This window comes from Lissotriton helveticus, chromosome 7, assembly GCF_964261635.1.
Source record: "Lissotriton helveticus chromosome 7, aLisHel1.1, whole genome shotgun sequence".
NCBI lineage: Eukaryota > Metazoa > Chordata > Amphibia > Caudata > Salamandridae > Lissotriton > Lissotriton helveticus.
The window spans coordinates 109,978,529-109,995,674 of record NC_136068.1 but is presented as its reverse complement, the minus strand read 5'-3'; the positions used below and the strand labels follow the sequence as shown (position 1 = coordinate 109,995,674).

At 46.3% G+C, this 17,146-nt stretch overlaps 1 protein-coding gene across 1 annotated transcript in view; it reads right to left on the bottom strand.

The window, feature by feature from the left end:
- LOC144768175 (DEP domain-containing mTOR-interacting protein-like) overlaps window positions 1-17,146 on the bottom strand; it is a 150,447-nt gene that overhangs the window by 39,633 nt on the left and 93,668 nt on the right. The window contains exon 5 of the mRNA XM_078651637.1: window positions 1,627-1,805. Within this exon, the coding sequence (XP_078507763.1) occupies window positions 1,627-1,805 (179 nt within the window). The remainder of the gene's footprint in view (window positions 1-1,626; window positions 1,806-17,146) is intronic.

The following is a 17,146-nucleotide window of genomic DNA, read 5'->3' as shown; positions in this document are numbered from 1 at the left end:
GAGTGGCGTTGCGTGGGTGAGTGGCGTTGCGTGGATGAATGTCGTTGCGTGGATGAGTGGTGTTGCGTGGATGAGTGGTGTTGCGTGTGTGAGTGGTGTTGCTTGGGTGAGTGGCGTTGCATGGGTGAGTGTGGCGTTGCGTGGTTGAGTGTGGCATTGCGTGGGTGATAGTGGGCTTGCGTGGGTGTGAGTGGCGTTGCGTGTCTGAAAGTGGTGCTGTGTGGGTGAAAGTGGCACTGCGTGGGTGTGAGTGGCTTTGCGTGAGTGAGTGGCGTTGCATGTGTGAGTGGTGTTGCATGGGTGAGTGGCGTTGCATGTGTGAGTGGCGTTGCGTGGATGAGTGGCGTTGCGTGGATGAGTGGCGTTGCGTGGATGAGTGGCGTTGCGTGGATGAGTGGCGTTGCATGAGTGAGTTGCGTTGCGTGTGTGAGTGGTGTTGCTTGGGTGAGTGGCGTTGCGTGGGTGAGTAGTGTTGCGTGTGTGTGGTGTTGCGTGTGTGTGCATCAGCTAAGCCAACCAAACGTAAATATTCTGCGTGCAGTGGAGCGCGAAGGGCAGCACGAGTCTCTAATGTAAAATAAATACGCTGTGAGCAGTGAAGCGTGAAGGAGACCTCGAGCCTTCAAACTGAAAGGGAAAAGGCGCGAGGATCAAAAAGCGACGAATATCTCATGCTGGAAACACATTATATGAAATGCTACTGCTGCTAATTAAATATAAATAACAAGGAACTGCAGATGGCTGGGCTTTTCCAACTGTATTAAAGGAATGGATCTCACGGCCGTGAAGTGTGAAGCAGTTGGCGGGGAAGCTTTGAAGCTCTCGGAGGCCGGAGCGCGGGAAGCAAGGAATGGATCTCACGGCCTGCCGGCCGTGAAGTGTGAAGCAGTGGGCGGGGAAGCTTTGAAGCTTTGAAGCTCTCGGAGGCCGGAGCGCAGGAGAGCCTGGTGGGGGGGTAGGAATACGAGCGACGGGAGGAGAAGTTGATGCAGGCGGAATAGGGAGATGCGCGTGCTTGTGTGGTCACATGACCCGCTTTTGTGGCCACGTGACCTCACATGCACTGTGAAGAAACCGCAGTGGTTTCACTAGTCGGTCGAGCACTTGAATTCTCGATCCCAAATGCGCTTGCGCGTATTGTAGGTCACGAGACCTAAAAAGATCCCTCTGGGGCCATCGAACAGATGCTGCTAAGAAGAGCCAGAGTGGTGACACACCATATCCACTAGAGATGCACATATGCAATGGTGACCCCAAGCATACTCACTAGTGATACATTGCATACCCCCCAGTGACAGCCATCCCTATTAGTACGTATGTCGGCACACCCACTTGTCACAGATCAAAACCACTACTGATACAAGACATGTCAGAGTGATTCTAGAAACACCCAATCACGTGAAGCCCGTCAACAACACATCACACCCTCTAGCGATACAGAACACATCAGTGACTTTCAGTACTCATGGAACAGAACACACCCTATGGTGTCTCATGCAAAAGAGACAGACAAGACACCCATTTATGACATACAAAATAGTGGGATAAGCCCTAGTAACAAACACTGGAAGCATGCACGGCACGTGCTACCATTATCACCGTACCCAAGGTGTCCCCACTCCTTACCATGCTGAATTATTCCATACTCCAGCAGTGCCCGGCACAGTTCCACCGCTTCCTTCCTGCTGCCTGTCTCTCCTTCCTGAATCAGCCAATCGATCATCTCGCAGCCCAAGAATGTCCTCTGATTGGTTTCCTCATTGTCTTCCCTCATTTTCAGGATGGAGTCTTCAGCATTGACTAGCCTGGTGGGAAAGTAAGGTAAGTGGTGAGTTCAGAGGGCCCACAGCACTCCGCTATGGAGGACCCCCAGCAATGGAAAGTGCCCCATCTCACTCTTCACTCTACCCCCATATCTGTGGTGTGGTACTCAACAAACCTCCAGGATGAAAGAGAAAAGGCACATCTCTAGAGCAGTGATACTCAAAGTATGGCCCGGAGGTCGCATGCAGCCCTCCTGACCTTTACATGCAGCCCCCCGGGCAGCAGCAGCAATGGGCTGCTGTTTACTCGACTCAGCATTAACATGAAAAAAAGTTAAATATACAGGAAGCACGTATTTAAAGGGTAATTGCAGTTAGGGTAAGGAAGTAACTAGACCCTAAACTTTAGGTACACCTTCATTTTTTAAGACAGCAAATGTGTACAAATATGATAGTCTTTTCAAAATTTGAAAGGGTGTATTTCATTGACCTGTAGAAACATTTCAACTTTGTAAATCAAATTATAGCAGTGTATTCAGAAGTATTTTTCTTAAAGTGATGTTTTTCAAACAAGAATTTACAAACTTTTATGCCCCCCGACAACAATGCCATTAGTGATAACATCCAAGCACAGGAGATGGTTTTGAACAGCACGCATCCTAAAGTCATGTATTTCGAGTTATTTTTGTATGTGATAGTAAAGAATAAGGAGGGGAAATTTAAATAAAACAAATGCCCAGGATCACACAATTTGGTCAAGTGGAGAAGCCGGGTTTCATCCCAGATTTTCTGGTTACACATTGCGCAAATGAGTTCAGCCACTAAAATATCAATGCTTTGCTTCCCCTACACTGACTTTACATCCCCCGCTGGCATCAGTGCGGCCCTTGGTTATACCAAAGATCAAACTTTGCGGCCCCTGGGAAATGTTTGTGAGTACCCATGTTCTAGAGTATATGCTGCCACATCTACAGCCAGAAAGCGGTTAGAGGGTATTCGATCTGCAGTGAGACACATGCAAGTTGTACAGCTCTTAACACTTCAGAAGTGCTAAATGTGAGTTAAATATTTAATAATATCAATACAGAAAGCTTAGGTTAGGCTTATGAGAAGTAGACAGCATTAATCAGCAAAGAGAAAACAGAATGGGAAGATGCTGGCCTACAAACTACATCGGATGAAAAGCAATGTCATCCATTGACTGAAAAACATCAGGAACAGGAATAAACCAGACAAAGGGAAAAATTATCAATATGCTTCAAAACTTACACAAAAACACTTTTAGAAAGACGCAACAAATGTACCGTGATGCACAAGACTTTTTATTTAATATTCTCTTCCCAAATCTTAGGGATAGTAGCATTGATCTTTTTTAAGAAGTCACCATCGCGGAATATTGCCAATATGGCAAACACATGATCTTCGGTACATTTCAAGCACACCTGTGTTTTATAAAACCCTTAAAGAGGAGATAGCTCTTCTCTTGGGAGACATTTTCAATTAGAAAATCACTCTCCAAGACTTTCCATTGGTGTGTTTTCTACGTATGCATTTTCTAGGCATATTTCAGACAGTACCCTTTATGAAGCACATTTACAAAAAAACAGCACCTCAGATCATAAGAATGTAATGCCTATATCAATAGCTGATCTAAATCTAGGAATACGAGATGGATTTTATAATACTGTTATCACTGTCAGAGCAAGCCAGGAGCGGTTAAATTCAAAACAACTCAAGATTGCCTCGGTGGTTTTTGGTCAAAGATTGCTGTCATTAGGGGGCATATTATCAAGAACGGCGATAAAATTATCGCCGCTTTAGCGGCAGTTTCCTGCCGCTAAAGAGGCGATAATAGGATTGATAATATGCCCTTGTGAATTCCCATAGCAGCCCAGGTTAACACCAGAACCTGGGCTGCTATGGGAATTCACAAGAACATATTATCAAGCCCATTATCGCCGCTTTAGCAGCAGTTTCCTGCCGCTAAAGCGTTTTATCGCCGTTCTTGATAATATGCCCCCCGGTCTCTTAAATGGTTCATTCAGCAATGCAAAGAGAGCCAGTGGTTTGGTGCATGGTCCACCGAGAGACCACTCTATCAAAGCAGGAGCCATCACCCATCGTCCGAGGCCGCTAATGTCAGTAGCAAGTTATACAAAGGCTGAAAAGGCATTGACTACCTACCATCGCAAGTACCACTTCAAGTAAGAGTAAGGAAGCTCAACACTATGGTTAACTTTAAAAAAGTCACTCCCAAAGGTTTGCTTTTAGATAAAATTGTAATCCACAAAGGCACTGGTGCTCTCCAGCTCTCTTATTAGTCAACCTCAACCTTGCCTTGGAGAGAAAAGAACCACTGCCAGACACAAACTCAGTAATCAAAGGTGCAAAATTCAGCTCCAGTGAATACAAAACTCATGTGATGATGCTCTGCTTACAACTCCACATCTGGAGCTCTTTTTTCTCGAGCACTTGAACAATTCGGGTGTCCACCTACCTAGATAGTTTCCAGCGCCCATTTGGGAGAGAAGCCAAACAAACCACGTCAAAGCTAATATGTCTTGCCTAGTTGGCCTATGGGCTTTGTCAATACTTTTTGCATATGCTCTGCGGCATTAGCAAAAAAAAAGTAATTCTGTAGATGTGTGCATGCGTGAAGACGTAGGTGCATGTATGTGTCACCAGGCATGCGTGCGCCTAAAGAATGACAAACACACTATTGAATTTTTTTTAAATGTATCAATCTACGATGGCCAACAACACATAGATCAGTAAATAGCACCTGCTTCTTTGAGGAACACCCTAAACCCCCACAGTTTCAGAAGGGTTAGGCTTTCTGGATGCTTAACATACATATTCTGGTAATTCATACTTGATTGAGCTCATTTGCTTCTTAAGGACAAACACATCACCATGTGACCACTGCTGAAGGTTCTACATATCACAGACAGAATATGGATGGGACAAAATATCATGACAAGAATATCGGGGGTCAAAATATTGAAAGGTAGGTTTATGTAGAATTTCTATATGTAACTCTACATATACTTACCTTGGTGATATATATATCTATTCAAGGCATGTAGATGTGAGTTAAGAATTGGTAATCCTTACCTCCCTCTGTGCAATTACCTGTTTGATATTTTGCGGTTGTTGTCCCGCAGTGCAATTCTTTTCCAGAAAGGGGTGGATCGCGTATAGGCAAAGTTTAGCTACTACCTTGTATGTTTACTTATTTGTTTGATCCCATACACAGAGAGGGAACTGTAATCACAAGGCAAAGTATGTGGCTATTGCCTTGTACATTTACATAATATGTTTGTTCCTAAAAATAAATAGGAAACTTGTAATCAAAAGAAAGAGGATTTTGAACCAAGAGTCATGAAAGTTGGAAGAACAGGACATTCATTTCTACTGGAGGCCAAGCAAAGTTTCCATGGGCCTTCTAGCAATGGCTAGATCCTCCCACTCCCAGAGACAGGTGCTTGGTTCCCCCTTGGGACGCCTGGGTTGGGTGCCACTACACCTTTAGTACTTCTGATAGCTATGGCACTGTTTTTAACTCGTTGCTACATACTTTGAAGAAAATTGGAACAGAATGAAGGTTTTAATTTACAAATAAAACAGTTTTTAAAAACTGAAATGGAGCTGGGAGAGTGGAGTGGAACATTATGTCAGTTCGTAGATCAAAAGCTAAAAACGGTTCGAGGAATATTGTTTTAAAAGTATTAAAAACAAAAATATCGGGAAGGTATGTGCATTCAGTGGCGGTTCGCTCAGAAAGGGGGTGGTGAGGCAAGTGGGGAGATTAAAAAAATAAAAATAAAAAATAAACGTACCTTCTCCGCCACAACGCTGACGTCTCTCCTGTTTCTTCTTCAAGTCTGCTGCAGCACCAGAAGCACTCAGGCTTCTGGGCTCTCCCATCCAATTACGATGCTGCAGCAGCAGCGTCGTGATTGGTCTTTGTGTCCAGCCCTGGCAGACCAGCTAAACTGTCATGTACACTTAGAGGAGTGAAAATCACTCCTCACCTGCTCTGTCCACCCCAACTCCTGCATAGAAAAAGAAAATGATAATAACGTCCTGTTGTTATCATTTTCTTTTTGCACTGCTGAAATAGCAGTGGGGCAATGCTCATCCGCCTTAGCGGAGGAGCCGCCACTGTGTGAATTTAGATAAGAATAGATTTACAATTCTTAACTCCTCATCCACGCACTTTGAAGATATATACATCACCAAAGTACATATATGTGGACTTAAGTAAAGTACCTCTTTACTTGCCTACATAAACGCACCATCTCCATATTTGTGCCCTCCATATTTTTGACATGATGTTCTGGTACCACTATATTTTGTAGTGGATATTAAGGTGGAATAGCTCACAAACATTACTGTTTTTCTAATTTCAGTGCTAATAAGCATCAGGCCTTGGGAAGGCATCAATGAAACAATCAGTAAGTGTCCCTGAAAGCAAAACGTCAGCTTCTTCACATTCTGCAAAGTGTAAACAAGCATTTGCAATGCTATAGGCCTCGTATTTACAAGAGTTTAAGCTATTGTCATTTAAAATGGCAATAGCTCAAACTCCTGTAAATACGAGCCCTATTTCACTTCAAGGAAGCAGCAGCTATTGTCAGGGGCTGCCTGATAGTGAAAGAGTGCATGGTGAGGAAAGCAAGTCATGCCTGCAGTAGGAGAAACTCATTAAAGACAATAAAGCTTACAGACTATATAGGACATACCATGTCGCAGCAGAAGTAAAAAGGCCAGTCACCATGGGAGGTTACAAAAGCAGAGAAGGCGGTACTAAGGAAAGACTAACAAGCCTAATAACGACTCTGAAGCCAGCATTTACAAAGGACAATGACACAAGCCAATTAAAAATATGGGTGGAGAGTGGGTGGGGCTTCAAAATCATACCCCACTACTGCATGCCTCACAGCAGCGCATCGGCTGCCCAGGCTCGACCTAAAAAGAGACATTCCGGGCCTTTTGCAGCTCTCGTTTTAGCTGTTTTTTCTGAGGTTGGGAGGGATGGCTTGGTGACAAGCTTCAGAGCAGGTCTCTGAGTGCAAAGGATTAAACAAATCTTTCACTCTTTGGAATGAGGGAATGGTAAAGATGCACTCCTAGTCGTTAAAAGGAGATAATGGTTAAGAAGGGCACCTGTACAGTAGTGCCACCACTACCCTCTGTAGATCACTGTGCTTGCAGGCACAAAGGGCCAGATTCATCAAACCAAAATCCGCTCACAAAGGGCCCTGAGAATCTGGCCCTTTGGGGGCGGTATTTTTGCATTTGGGATGCATCATCCCAAATGCAAAAATCGCAATTTTAGAAATAGCTACATTGCGATTATTTGCATTTAAGGAATCTCAATTTGAGATTCCTTAAATGCAATTCATGAACCATTTCAAAATTACGAACTCGCAATCTGGGGCCGCTATTTACAGCGAAGTCTGACTACGTGGTAAATAGCCAAAACTTAGAAAAATGCACTTTAGTGCATTTTTCTAAGTTGTATGTTACACACACATGTCCTTGGGACATGTGTGTGCGCAACACCAGTGTACATTACCATTTCAGGGGTGCAACAGGGTGTCCTTTGGACACCCTGGCACCCTTGAAATTGCTTCCTTATTTGCGATTCGCTAATTGCAAATCGCAAATAAGGAATGACTCCCCATTCATTCCTATGGGCCTTCCTTATTTGCGATTAGCAATTAGCGAATCGCAAATAAGGAATCAGTAGAAATCGCAAAAAATATTGCGATTTCTACATGCATCCCGTTTTGCGAGTCTTTAATAGCGAATCCTTAAAATTCGCTATTAAGGACTCGCAAAACATGACTTTGACATGACACCCCCATTGACTATTCCCCTTGGACATCCTCCAACGTGGACATGCGGCTGGTTTTAAAGCCCCAGTGGAAGGGATCTTCTGTGCTGGAGACCAAGGATTGGTCTTGCAAGGCAAGAGCTGCCTCCTGCCATGCTGTGGCAGAGTGTGTTTCAAAGCAGTGGTTATTAGTGCCCTACTTGCATCTTCCTCTTCTGGTGGGGTATGAGAAGTGAGAGGAACAGATAAGAATGGAGGAGTGAAGGCAAAGAAGCAGAAAGCCCATGAGCTTTTCGTCCCAGCACATCCTCGATGTGATTCTACCTTGATCTGTAGCTTTGATCTCCACACAGGATGGTCTTGTCTAGGTGGCCGAACATCTGCGTTTCTGAGCCCTAAGCTCTGGAATGATCTGCCACACTCGTTGAGAGCCTGCAAATCACTTACAGTTTTTCGGGAGCAGCTTAAACCGTGGCTGTTTCCTTCTTCCCTTTAAATAGTATGATCTGGCTTGCCTGGTCTGAGCTGATGAGGAGGCTAGGGCTTGGCAACCTTTCAAGTAGCCGTGCGCTTTATAAGTCAATGTAGAGGAGTTGGCCTTATGGCTAAGGCGGTCGACCTCGAATCTGGGGAACTGGATTCAAGTCTCGGCATATACGCTGAACATCCTGTGATTCTGGGCAAATCACTAAATCTTCCTGTGCCAAACAAAAAAATATGTATGTGTCCTCATGGAATGCAACTGGTGCTATGTAAAGGGCTCTATGATACCCGAGTCGGGACAAGTTCATGCTATATAAAACTCTGTAAAGAAAGAAAATGTAACATAACAACATTCTACAGTGCATGTGCACTGCCGTGGAGATTGTGGAGATGGGAGTTGCCTGCAGCAGAGAGTGACACAGTGTCACATCACATCTACTGGGCCCTCAGGAAATAAGAAATAAAGTAATGGAGCAGGAAACACAAACACGAGGGTGGCAGGAGTGGAGTAGAGCAGACAAGGGAGAGAGCAACATGGAGTGTGGTGGGTTTGCATGGGAGAGAAGCACATGCGGCAGAGAGCAACATAGAGAGCAAGGGGCAGAGAGTTTGGAGGTTAAGAAGAACATGAGGGAGAGGACAAAAGGCAGCTCTCGGCCGTGGTGGGGGAGGGGGTTTCTGGAAGGGAGCAAGCAACACAGAGCATGGAGTAAAGGGGATGTTTTCCAAGGGAGAAAAGCACATGAGGGTGAGAGCTATAAAACACATGCTCACGACCAGTGTGCTTAACAAAAAGAGAAATAGTTCCCTTGAAGTGAGCAGTGGAAGGATGCAGTGTGCCAATAAAAAGGACGGTAAAGAGACTATGCTCCTGGAAGCATACCTCGCAACTTGAAGAACAACCTCACTGTGTGAGAAAGGTGCGGGGGCCTTGTGCCGAGAATTACCTATGAGGCACTTTTGAACCCCCACCAGCCTTCATGCCCCCTCCTCACCCCCCAAAAAAAGCTTGCTGAGGCTGGCCCTGATGGTCTGGTGTGTTTTCCCATCACTTAATGGACGTCAGCAGTACAAAGCTTTGGAAAACGAGCTGGAAAACCACTATTTGCAGTTGTTTTCAGATTGTTTTCTCTGCCACTATGTGATATGGGCTCCTCACTGGGAGACCGTCTGATGGGAGCCGATATTGTGTGTCACACTGTGGCACAGTGTGAATTGACAGGTCTGTGGATAGGGACAAAAACAAGATGGCACTATTATTGCCTGGTTTCAATATTGATGGTTTTCCTTGTGACATCTTGTCAAGGACTATAAAAGTAATTTAATAAGAAGCAAGGAAATCAGAGTCACAAGGAAGCCGAATAATGGAGGCAGTCGGTGGGCTCTTAACCACTGTGAAATCTTGGTGTAGTCCACAACATGTCCTATAGCCGAGACCTAAAAAGCCCTCCAACAGTATAGGGCTATGATTTGCAATGTTAAAATAATAGCTTTCGTCGGAACAAATTCTGTGAAATAGTCACAACAGCAGCACAAACCAGCAAACGCAGGCAGCTTGCTGCAAACCTAAACCATGAGATAGTAAAATGAAAAACTGCAAACCTTGCCATGGAGGATTTCTTCCAAACAGCAGGAACAGAAATAAACTTAGACCCATACGATTCTGCTCAAGTTCATCTCGGTGATAAGAGGCATAAACAAATGGCAGAGAGCTGGATTGACCAAGGACATGGTTGCAGAAAAAGAAAAAACTCCACTACAAACGAACACCAGCCGCCCCCTAAGACTCTCCCCTCCCACCACGGCCTTACTCTCTTGCCAAACAACGGTCTGAAACCTGCATATCTGAGTTGTTTGGCCTTGTAATTGTTGGCTGGATGACATAAGGAGCGAGACATATACTGAGATATGGAGTGACTCTCTGGGATGGTTTGACATCTGAAAGGTTCTTACTTGCTTTGGCTACAGTGGTCACTTACGTATAATTCATTGGTTGCTCTGGGATACAGCATTCATGCTCGCTAGAAGATAGTGGAAGAGGCATGGCACGAGATGATTCTACATAATGTGGTTTAAAAGAGAAGGGTCCTGGGCTTGGTTCTAAACAGATTTATTTTAGGGGTGACAAATGCAAAAAGAGCAATTGATGTACAGAATGCTGAACAATGTCAAACACTAAAACCCGGTACAGAGATCTGGGCCTAAGTCCATTGTTTTTTTACTCAACACGCCACCCCAGTTTGAACCCAGCCTTATGCAAGCCAGTCTTCACCCTGCTTCCCATGGAACAGTCCAGCGTGATCTGCAAAGCCAGGACCTCCATAGACCAGAAACAAGCATTCTGGGACCAGTTTCAGGGCATCACCCCTCATCAGCCAAGATAGCTTGATTCCAGTGATATGGCGAGCACAGGACATACCCGTTCCATTCGGGGTGACAAATGGAAAATGAACAGTTGATGGACAGAATGTTGAACAATGTCAAACATTCACCCCAGTACAGATATCTAGACCTAAATCCATCATTCTTTTGCTCCCCAAGCCATTCCAGCGGCATGGCGAGCACGAGGCCCTCGTCTAGGCATCCCCATCCACCTTGAGGTGACAAATGCAAAAATAACAACTGATGGATGAAATTTTGAACAATGGAAAAAATGGAATGTGGCACCCTAGTATGTGATTGAAAGATTAGTTCTAGTTGGAAATAGCCTCACGTGATCTGAAAAGTGAGGGTTGGAGTGGAGACTGTCTCATGGATCCACGTCAGTTTGCTAAATTGTTTAGATTCACTTAAAAAATATGGGTAACCCCCTACACATTTTGTCCCTCACTCGCAAACTCAGCAGCTATTAATCTTGGATTTAGGGCCTGATTTAGAGTTTGGCAGACTGTCAGCGTGGCGCGGGATATTACCTCTGCCACACTGATGGTGACTGACTGCCAATTTTAGAGATGACTGCCGGCCTAAACAGTCCTCTCTGTACACTGAAGCGAACTGCTGTCACAGAAGTTCCCTTCAATGTACAAAAAGTTTGGTGGACGGCTGCTGCCAGTTTTGACAACTGACCACCAAACTTTTAACTTCTTTTGTTTTTAGAAGACAAAATTCCCAAAGCAGAAGTTTGTTTTAAAAAAACTAAAAATAATGACCCTCCACACCATGGAGGTTTTCTCCCAGGGAATGGAGTCATTATTGTTTTTACCTGTGCCTTACTGCCAGGTTGTTCCTGGTGGTAAAGTACAGGAAAAAAGACATTACACCATCCACCTAAAATAGGATGGGCATTGTACTATCCTTTCTCCAACAGCCTCTACTCTGTTTGGCCGAAGAGGAAGGTTTCCATCTAAAGGGCCAACTGGGGCTCTGTTGAGCAAATACTTTGGGGCAGATTTACAAGCCCCTTGTGCCGCCAGTGCTTCATGTTCTGTGACGCACCAGTGGTGCAACCTGCTGCGTGATAGTTACAAGCACAGGTAAAGCCACCATGTGTGGCTTTACCTGTGATTGTAAATATTGCCCCTTTTCACTAAACACTTTCGTGTTAGAGGAGTGACATGGGTGTTTCTGTGGGTGTTACCATGGGGAAACGACCTTAACAACGCGGTCAAAACACCGCAATACATTCACATCACTGCTTTTACAACGCAAGTCGTTATCACAACTTGCGCTGGAGGGTGCCCTAGACTAAGGAATAGTGTGATTTACTATTCCAACACCTTCCCTACTATACGTAGGCTGGAGTTGGAATAGGAAATCATACTATTACTAAGTCCAGCACCCTACAGCGCAAGTCGTTGTAATGACTTGCGTTGTAAAAACAGCGATGTAAAGTACCACGATCAAAATGATCGCATGGTAACATCATACATCCGTTCCCACACAGCACCCATGTCCACTGAAGCATTTCCAGATTTAGGAGCAATCGTAAATCTGGAAATTCGTCAGAATGCTACGCCACTATAGGGGTGGCATAGTGATGTGCAACAAGGAGAAATGTTTTCATTTCTCCTTGTTTATTTCCTCTTTCAATGTGTGCTGCATTCTACAGCACACATTGGAAGAGGAAATCACTTCAATTGATTGTTTTTGTGCAGGAAGGTGCCACTTCCTGCACATAAACAATCTCCCCACGACACAGGCACCCTTGCACCATGGTGCAAGGGTGCCTGCACCGGCACACGGCAGCAATTTTGTGAACCAGTGCAGGGGAAAGCACAGAGAAGCAACATATTGTTGAAAATATGTTGCATCCCTGTACTTCGAAACTAACGCAGCACAGCGTGGCACAGTAAATGACTTGCGGCACCGTGCTGCTTTAGTTTCTTGCAAATCTGCCCCTTAACTTCTCCTTCTCTAAATGAGGCAGGCAGACCACTGGTTTGGTAGGCAGGGTATAATCGGGCCAAACATCTGTTTCGGACCTTTATATAATACGCAATATTAGAAATGTCCAGCAGAGGGCGAACCCACCCTATTAAAAAACATAACCCGCCTCGATGAAAGCTAGATCCCAACAACAAATCCTTTTGATGGCAGTTCATCTTCTTAACACAAGACCTCTTCTCTCCCTTGACCTGATCCCCCTGTAGTTGTTTCACTCATAAACTCAACTTTTTGGGCCTTTAGTGTATTCACAGAGGTGTACTTTTGGCCCTAAATGCCACTTTCCTCCTTCCCCTCAGGATTCTGAAATGCTCTCTTTATAATCAGCTTTCTCTCTTGAAGCTGCCCTATAACACTACATTGCACGCCCATTTCGAAAGAATGTAAACTTCTGAATGTATTCGACCACCAGCTGTTCTGTAAACATGGAAATGCATTCATCCATCAGTTCGTGGGTGACTGAGGGTGAAACCCCAGTCTGAGAGGAAGTATATTTGGAAACCCCGAGACAATTATTTTTTTTTTCAAATTTCTTTATTGATTTTCCAAAATAAAGCAAAACAAAGTGATAGAGGTACACTGCTTGCAGAGACAACTCCAGGATGTCGACAATCATGCTAATACACAATAATGTAATTAAGAAAACCAAAGGCTTGAAGGGTATAAGTAGATACAAGTGCAACCAAGCCGATGAGCTGGATTATGAAGAAACAGAAATGTGAAACAAGCATTGGAAATGCAATAGGTCTCGCAGCATTAGAGTTAGTGCTTTTAGAATTGTTTATGGGTTTTTTTTGTAAATCTTTAGCATTTTTGTTTCCTGTAGCCAATGCTAAAGAATTACAAATAAAAAAAGCCATAAACAATTCTAAAAGCTCTAACTCAAATGCTCCGAGACCTATTGCACTGTGTGAGGGTGAGGGGTTGAGGGTGAGTGAGGGTGAGGGTGGGTGAGGGTGAGTGAGGGTGAGTGAGGGTGAGTGAGGGTGAGTGAGGGTGAGGGTGGGTGAGGGTGAGTGAGGGTGAGTGAGGGTGAGTGAGGGTGAGTGAGGGTGAGTGAGGGGTTGAGGGTGAGTGAGGGGTTGAGGGTGAGTGAGGGTGAGGGTGAGTGAGGGTGAGTGTGAGTTAGGGTGAGGGGTTGAGGGTGGGTGAGGGTGAGGGGTTGAGGGTGAGTGAGGATGAGTGAGGGTGAGTGAGGGGTTGAGGGTGAGTGAGGGTGAGTGAGGGTGAGTGAGGGTGAGTGAGGGTGAGTGAGGGAGGGTGAGTGAGGGAGGGTGAGTGAGGGAGGGTGAGTGAGGGAGGGTGAGTGAGGGAGGGTGAGTGAGGGAGGGTGAGTGAGGGAGGGTGAGTGAGGGAGGGTGAGTGAGGGTGAGTGAGGGTGAGTGAGGGTGAGTGAGGGTGAGTGAGGGTGAGTGAGAGTGAGTGAGAGTGAGGGTGGTTGAGGGTGAGTGAGTGAGGGTGAGGGGTTGAGGGTGAGGGGTTGAGGGTGAGGGGTTGAGGGTGAGGGGTTGAGGGTGAGGGGTTGAGGGTGAGGGGTTGAGGGTGAGTGAGTGAGGGTGAGGGGTTGAGGGTGAGTGAGTGAGGGTGAGGGTGAGGGTGAGTGAGGGTGAGGGGTTGAGGGGGAGGGGTTGAGGGTGGGTGAGGGGTTGAGGGTGAGGGGTTGAGGGTGAGTGAGGGGTTGAGGGTGAGTGAGGGGTTGAGGGGGAGGGGTTGAGGGGGAGGGGTCGAGGGGGAGGGGTTGAGGGTGAGTGAGGGTGAGTGAGTGAGAGTGAGGGGTTGAGGGTGAGTGAGGGTGAGGGGTTGAGGGTGGGTGAGTGAGGGTGAGGGTTTGAGGGTGAGGGGTTGAGGGTGAGGGAGTGAGGGTGAGGGGTTGAGGGTGAGGGGTTGAGGGTGAGTGAGGTGGAGGGTGGTTGAGTGAGGATGAGTGAGAGTGAGGGTTAGTGAGAGGGTGAGGGATTGAGGGTGAGTGAGTGAGGGTGAGGGGTTGAGGGTGAGTGAGGGTGAGGGTGAGGGAGGGTGAGGGGTTGAGGGTGAGTGAGGGTGAGTGAGGATGAGTGAGGATGAGTGAGGATGAGTGAGAGTGAGGGTGAGTGAGGGGTTGAGGGTGAGGGGTTGAGGGTGAGGGTGAGTGAGGGGTTGAGGGTGAGTGAGGGTGAGGGTGAGGGGTTGAGGGGGAGGGGTCGAGGGGGAGGGGTTGAGGGTGAGTGAGGGTGAGTGAGTGAGGGTGAGGGGTTGAGGGTGAGTGAGTGAGGGTGAGGGGTTGAGGGTGGGTGAGTGAGGGTGAGGGTTTGAGGGTGAGGGGTGTCCCCAAACAGAAAGTTCCAAACTTTGCCATTGGCATATTCTAAACCTCACTCTTAAACATTACATACCAACAGTCACTATGCAATGCTGAACAAACCCGGCAATTGGTGAAAACGGCCAACTTTCAAAATCTAGAAAAGTTAATGCCCTGTAACAATTTTGTAAAACCCCGGTCAAAATCGCCCAGAAAACAACCCTGAATAAAAAATAAAACTGACAACTAAATAGATTCCTACTTGCCTCCCTACTGGGTCCATAGACTGACACCAAAGGACATCATCAGAAATAATAGTGACAGTACATCAACGAGTCACACTTAACCAGCTGCCGAGGGTACTGGCATCTTGGTCCTAAGAATCCTTTCATTTACCAATCTTAAAACGGAGGGAACAGTCCAGTTATCCACTAACAAGCATTTGTCACAAACCTGATCAAACGACCGATCTCCGGCAAATCAGCGCCAACAACTAACACGCCTATATTGAAGTCAAATAAAATCCCATTCTGCTCGAATTCTCAGTAAGTTTGCTGCTAGGAACTCTACTCAAGTGCTCCAACTGTCTAGGTGCGGGAGGGAAGATTACCATTCCTTACTTCACAATGCATAATGAATCTTTTGTCTGGATCCACGGTCTAACAGTTTGGTGTCTGAAGGTTTCATTAAGGCCTCTAGAAAGGGGTGAAAGTAGATGAGCATGCATGCCACGGTCCCGGGCTGGGAGGTCCCCACGCCCATACTGGTCGGTACTCTATCACACTATTTGCGCACATTTAATAGCCACAACCTTAATACCAGGACATGCATTAAATATCTATCCCATGCTGGCAGCACAAATTCCTAATCAAACATCACTTTATCCAATGCTGGGTTTTTGCCAAAGGTACATTCTCTTGCCAACTGAAGGACGTTCATTCTTGTAAATACTTGCCATCACTGCAACAAAACCCCACAAGTAGACGATGGGAGATGAGGTGAGCCGGAGACTAGACAGATGTATTATCTTGGGGAAAATGTTTAACAAATAAGAATATATAGCTATGTGCTGTAGCATATATGAAAATCTAAAAAGATGTGTTCTCACTTGCACAGCCCCTGCAAAAAAGATACGTGACGTGAAGGCAGCCTGGAAGTCACCCTAAGAAAGCCCCATACACTGGCCCTTCCTACCATCCTTACATATGCATCCTGTTAACCCACCTTATCTGCAGCCGTGGGCTTCCAGGCGCCTTCTTAGCCCGAAAGAGTCTCTGTAGCTCCAACCATTGGCTCTGTCATTTCAGGGGAGTATCTTAATAACTATACCTTTTACTTAACTTTCGAAGTCGAGAGGGAAATCCCGTGGGATCTCGCCAAATGTCACAGCACCCTCGAAGGGAACACGAGAGCAAATAAATCCGGATTATACAGAGACAATGGTAAATCATTTCCACCGTACAGGAGCAGAGCACTGCACTGCAGGCAACTCAACCCGAGCATGTCGGGATTTGGGACCCGCTGAGAGGATTCGGGAAGCCAGCACCGGAGCGGAGCACGAGGGCCTGCGTCTGTCAGCAGTGATGGCGGATTAGACACTGATTGCTGCAGGGGGGGGCACTCGCGGGAGGCACGCTATTAAACTGAGTCTTAGACCATATAATTGTTTCTGTGCTGAGCACAGGCGCCGGCATCATCTATGGAGTGAGCGAGGAGAGGGAGAAAGGCGGGAAAAAAGAAGGAAAACCTGTGACGCGAGGCACGGGGTAAGCAAGAAGAGGGAGGAAGCACAGGAGAGATATGGTGGAAGCAAAAGGATAATAGAGAAAAGGAGAAGCCAAGGAGACATGAAGCAGAGGCGAGAGGGGAAGCGCAGGGCAGAGGGGAGGGGGAGGTAAAACAAGGTGAGCTGAAATGAAGCAAAAGAAAGAGGAATTAAATGAGGAGAAGAAGGAACTGAGTAGAGAGAAAGAAAAAGCATTGTCGAGGCTTTCCAGGCCAGATAAGAAGTAGAATAAACGTGAATGGGGGGAGGAGGGAGGAGAAATGCGTCTCGGCCGGAGCAGGGGGCGGAGCAGGGAGAGCGGGCTTTGTAATGTAATTGACACGGCCGGCCGTGAAACTGAAAGCATGGCCGGCCGGCCGTGAAAGCCTTTGATGCGGCAGGGGAAATGCGAGACGGCGGGGAGGGGGCGGAGCGGGTAAACAAAGACGGACGTGCACGCGCTTTTAAGCTCAATGCGCATGCGCATTGAGCTTAAAAGTCACGGGCACTGCAAGGAATCGCCACGATTCCTTGCAGTGTGGATAAAGAGTGGATAAGTCCCAATACTCTCGCTTGCTCGATGCGCATGTGCATCGACAGGCGAGACCTAAAAACAAGGGGGCGGCTGTGTT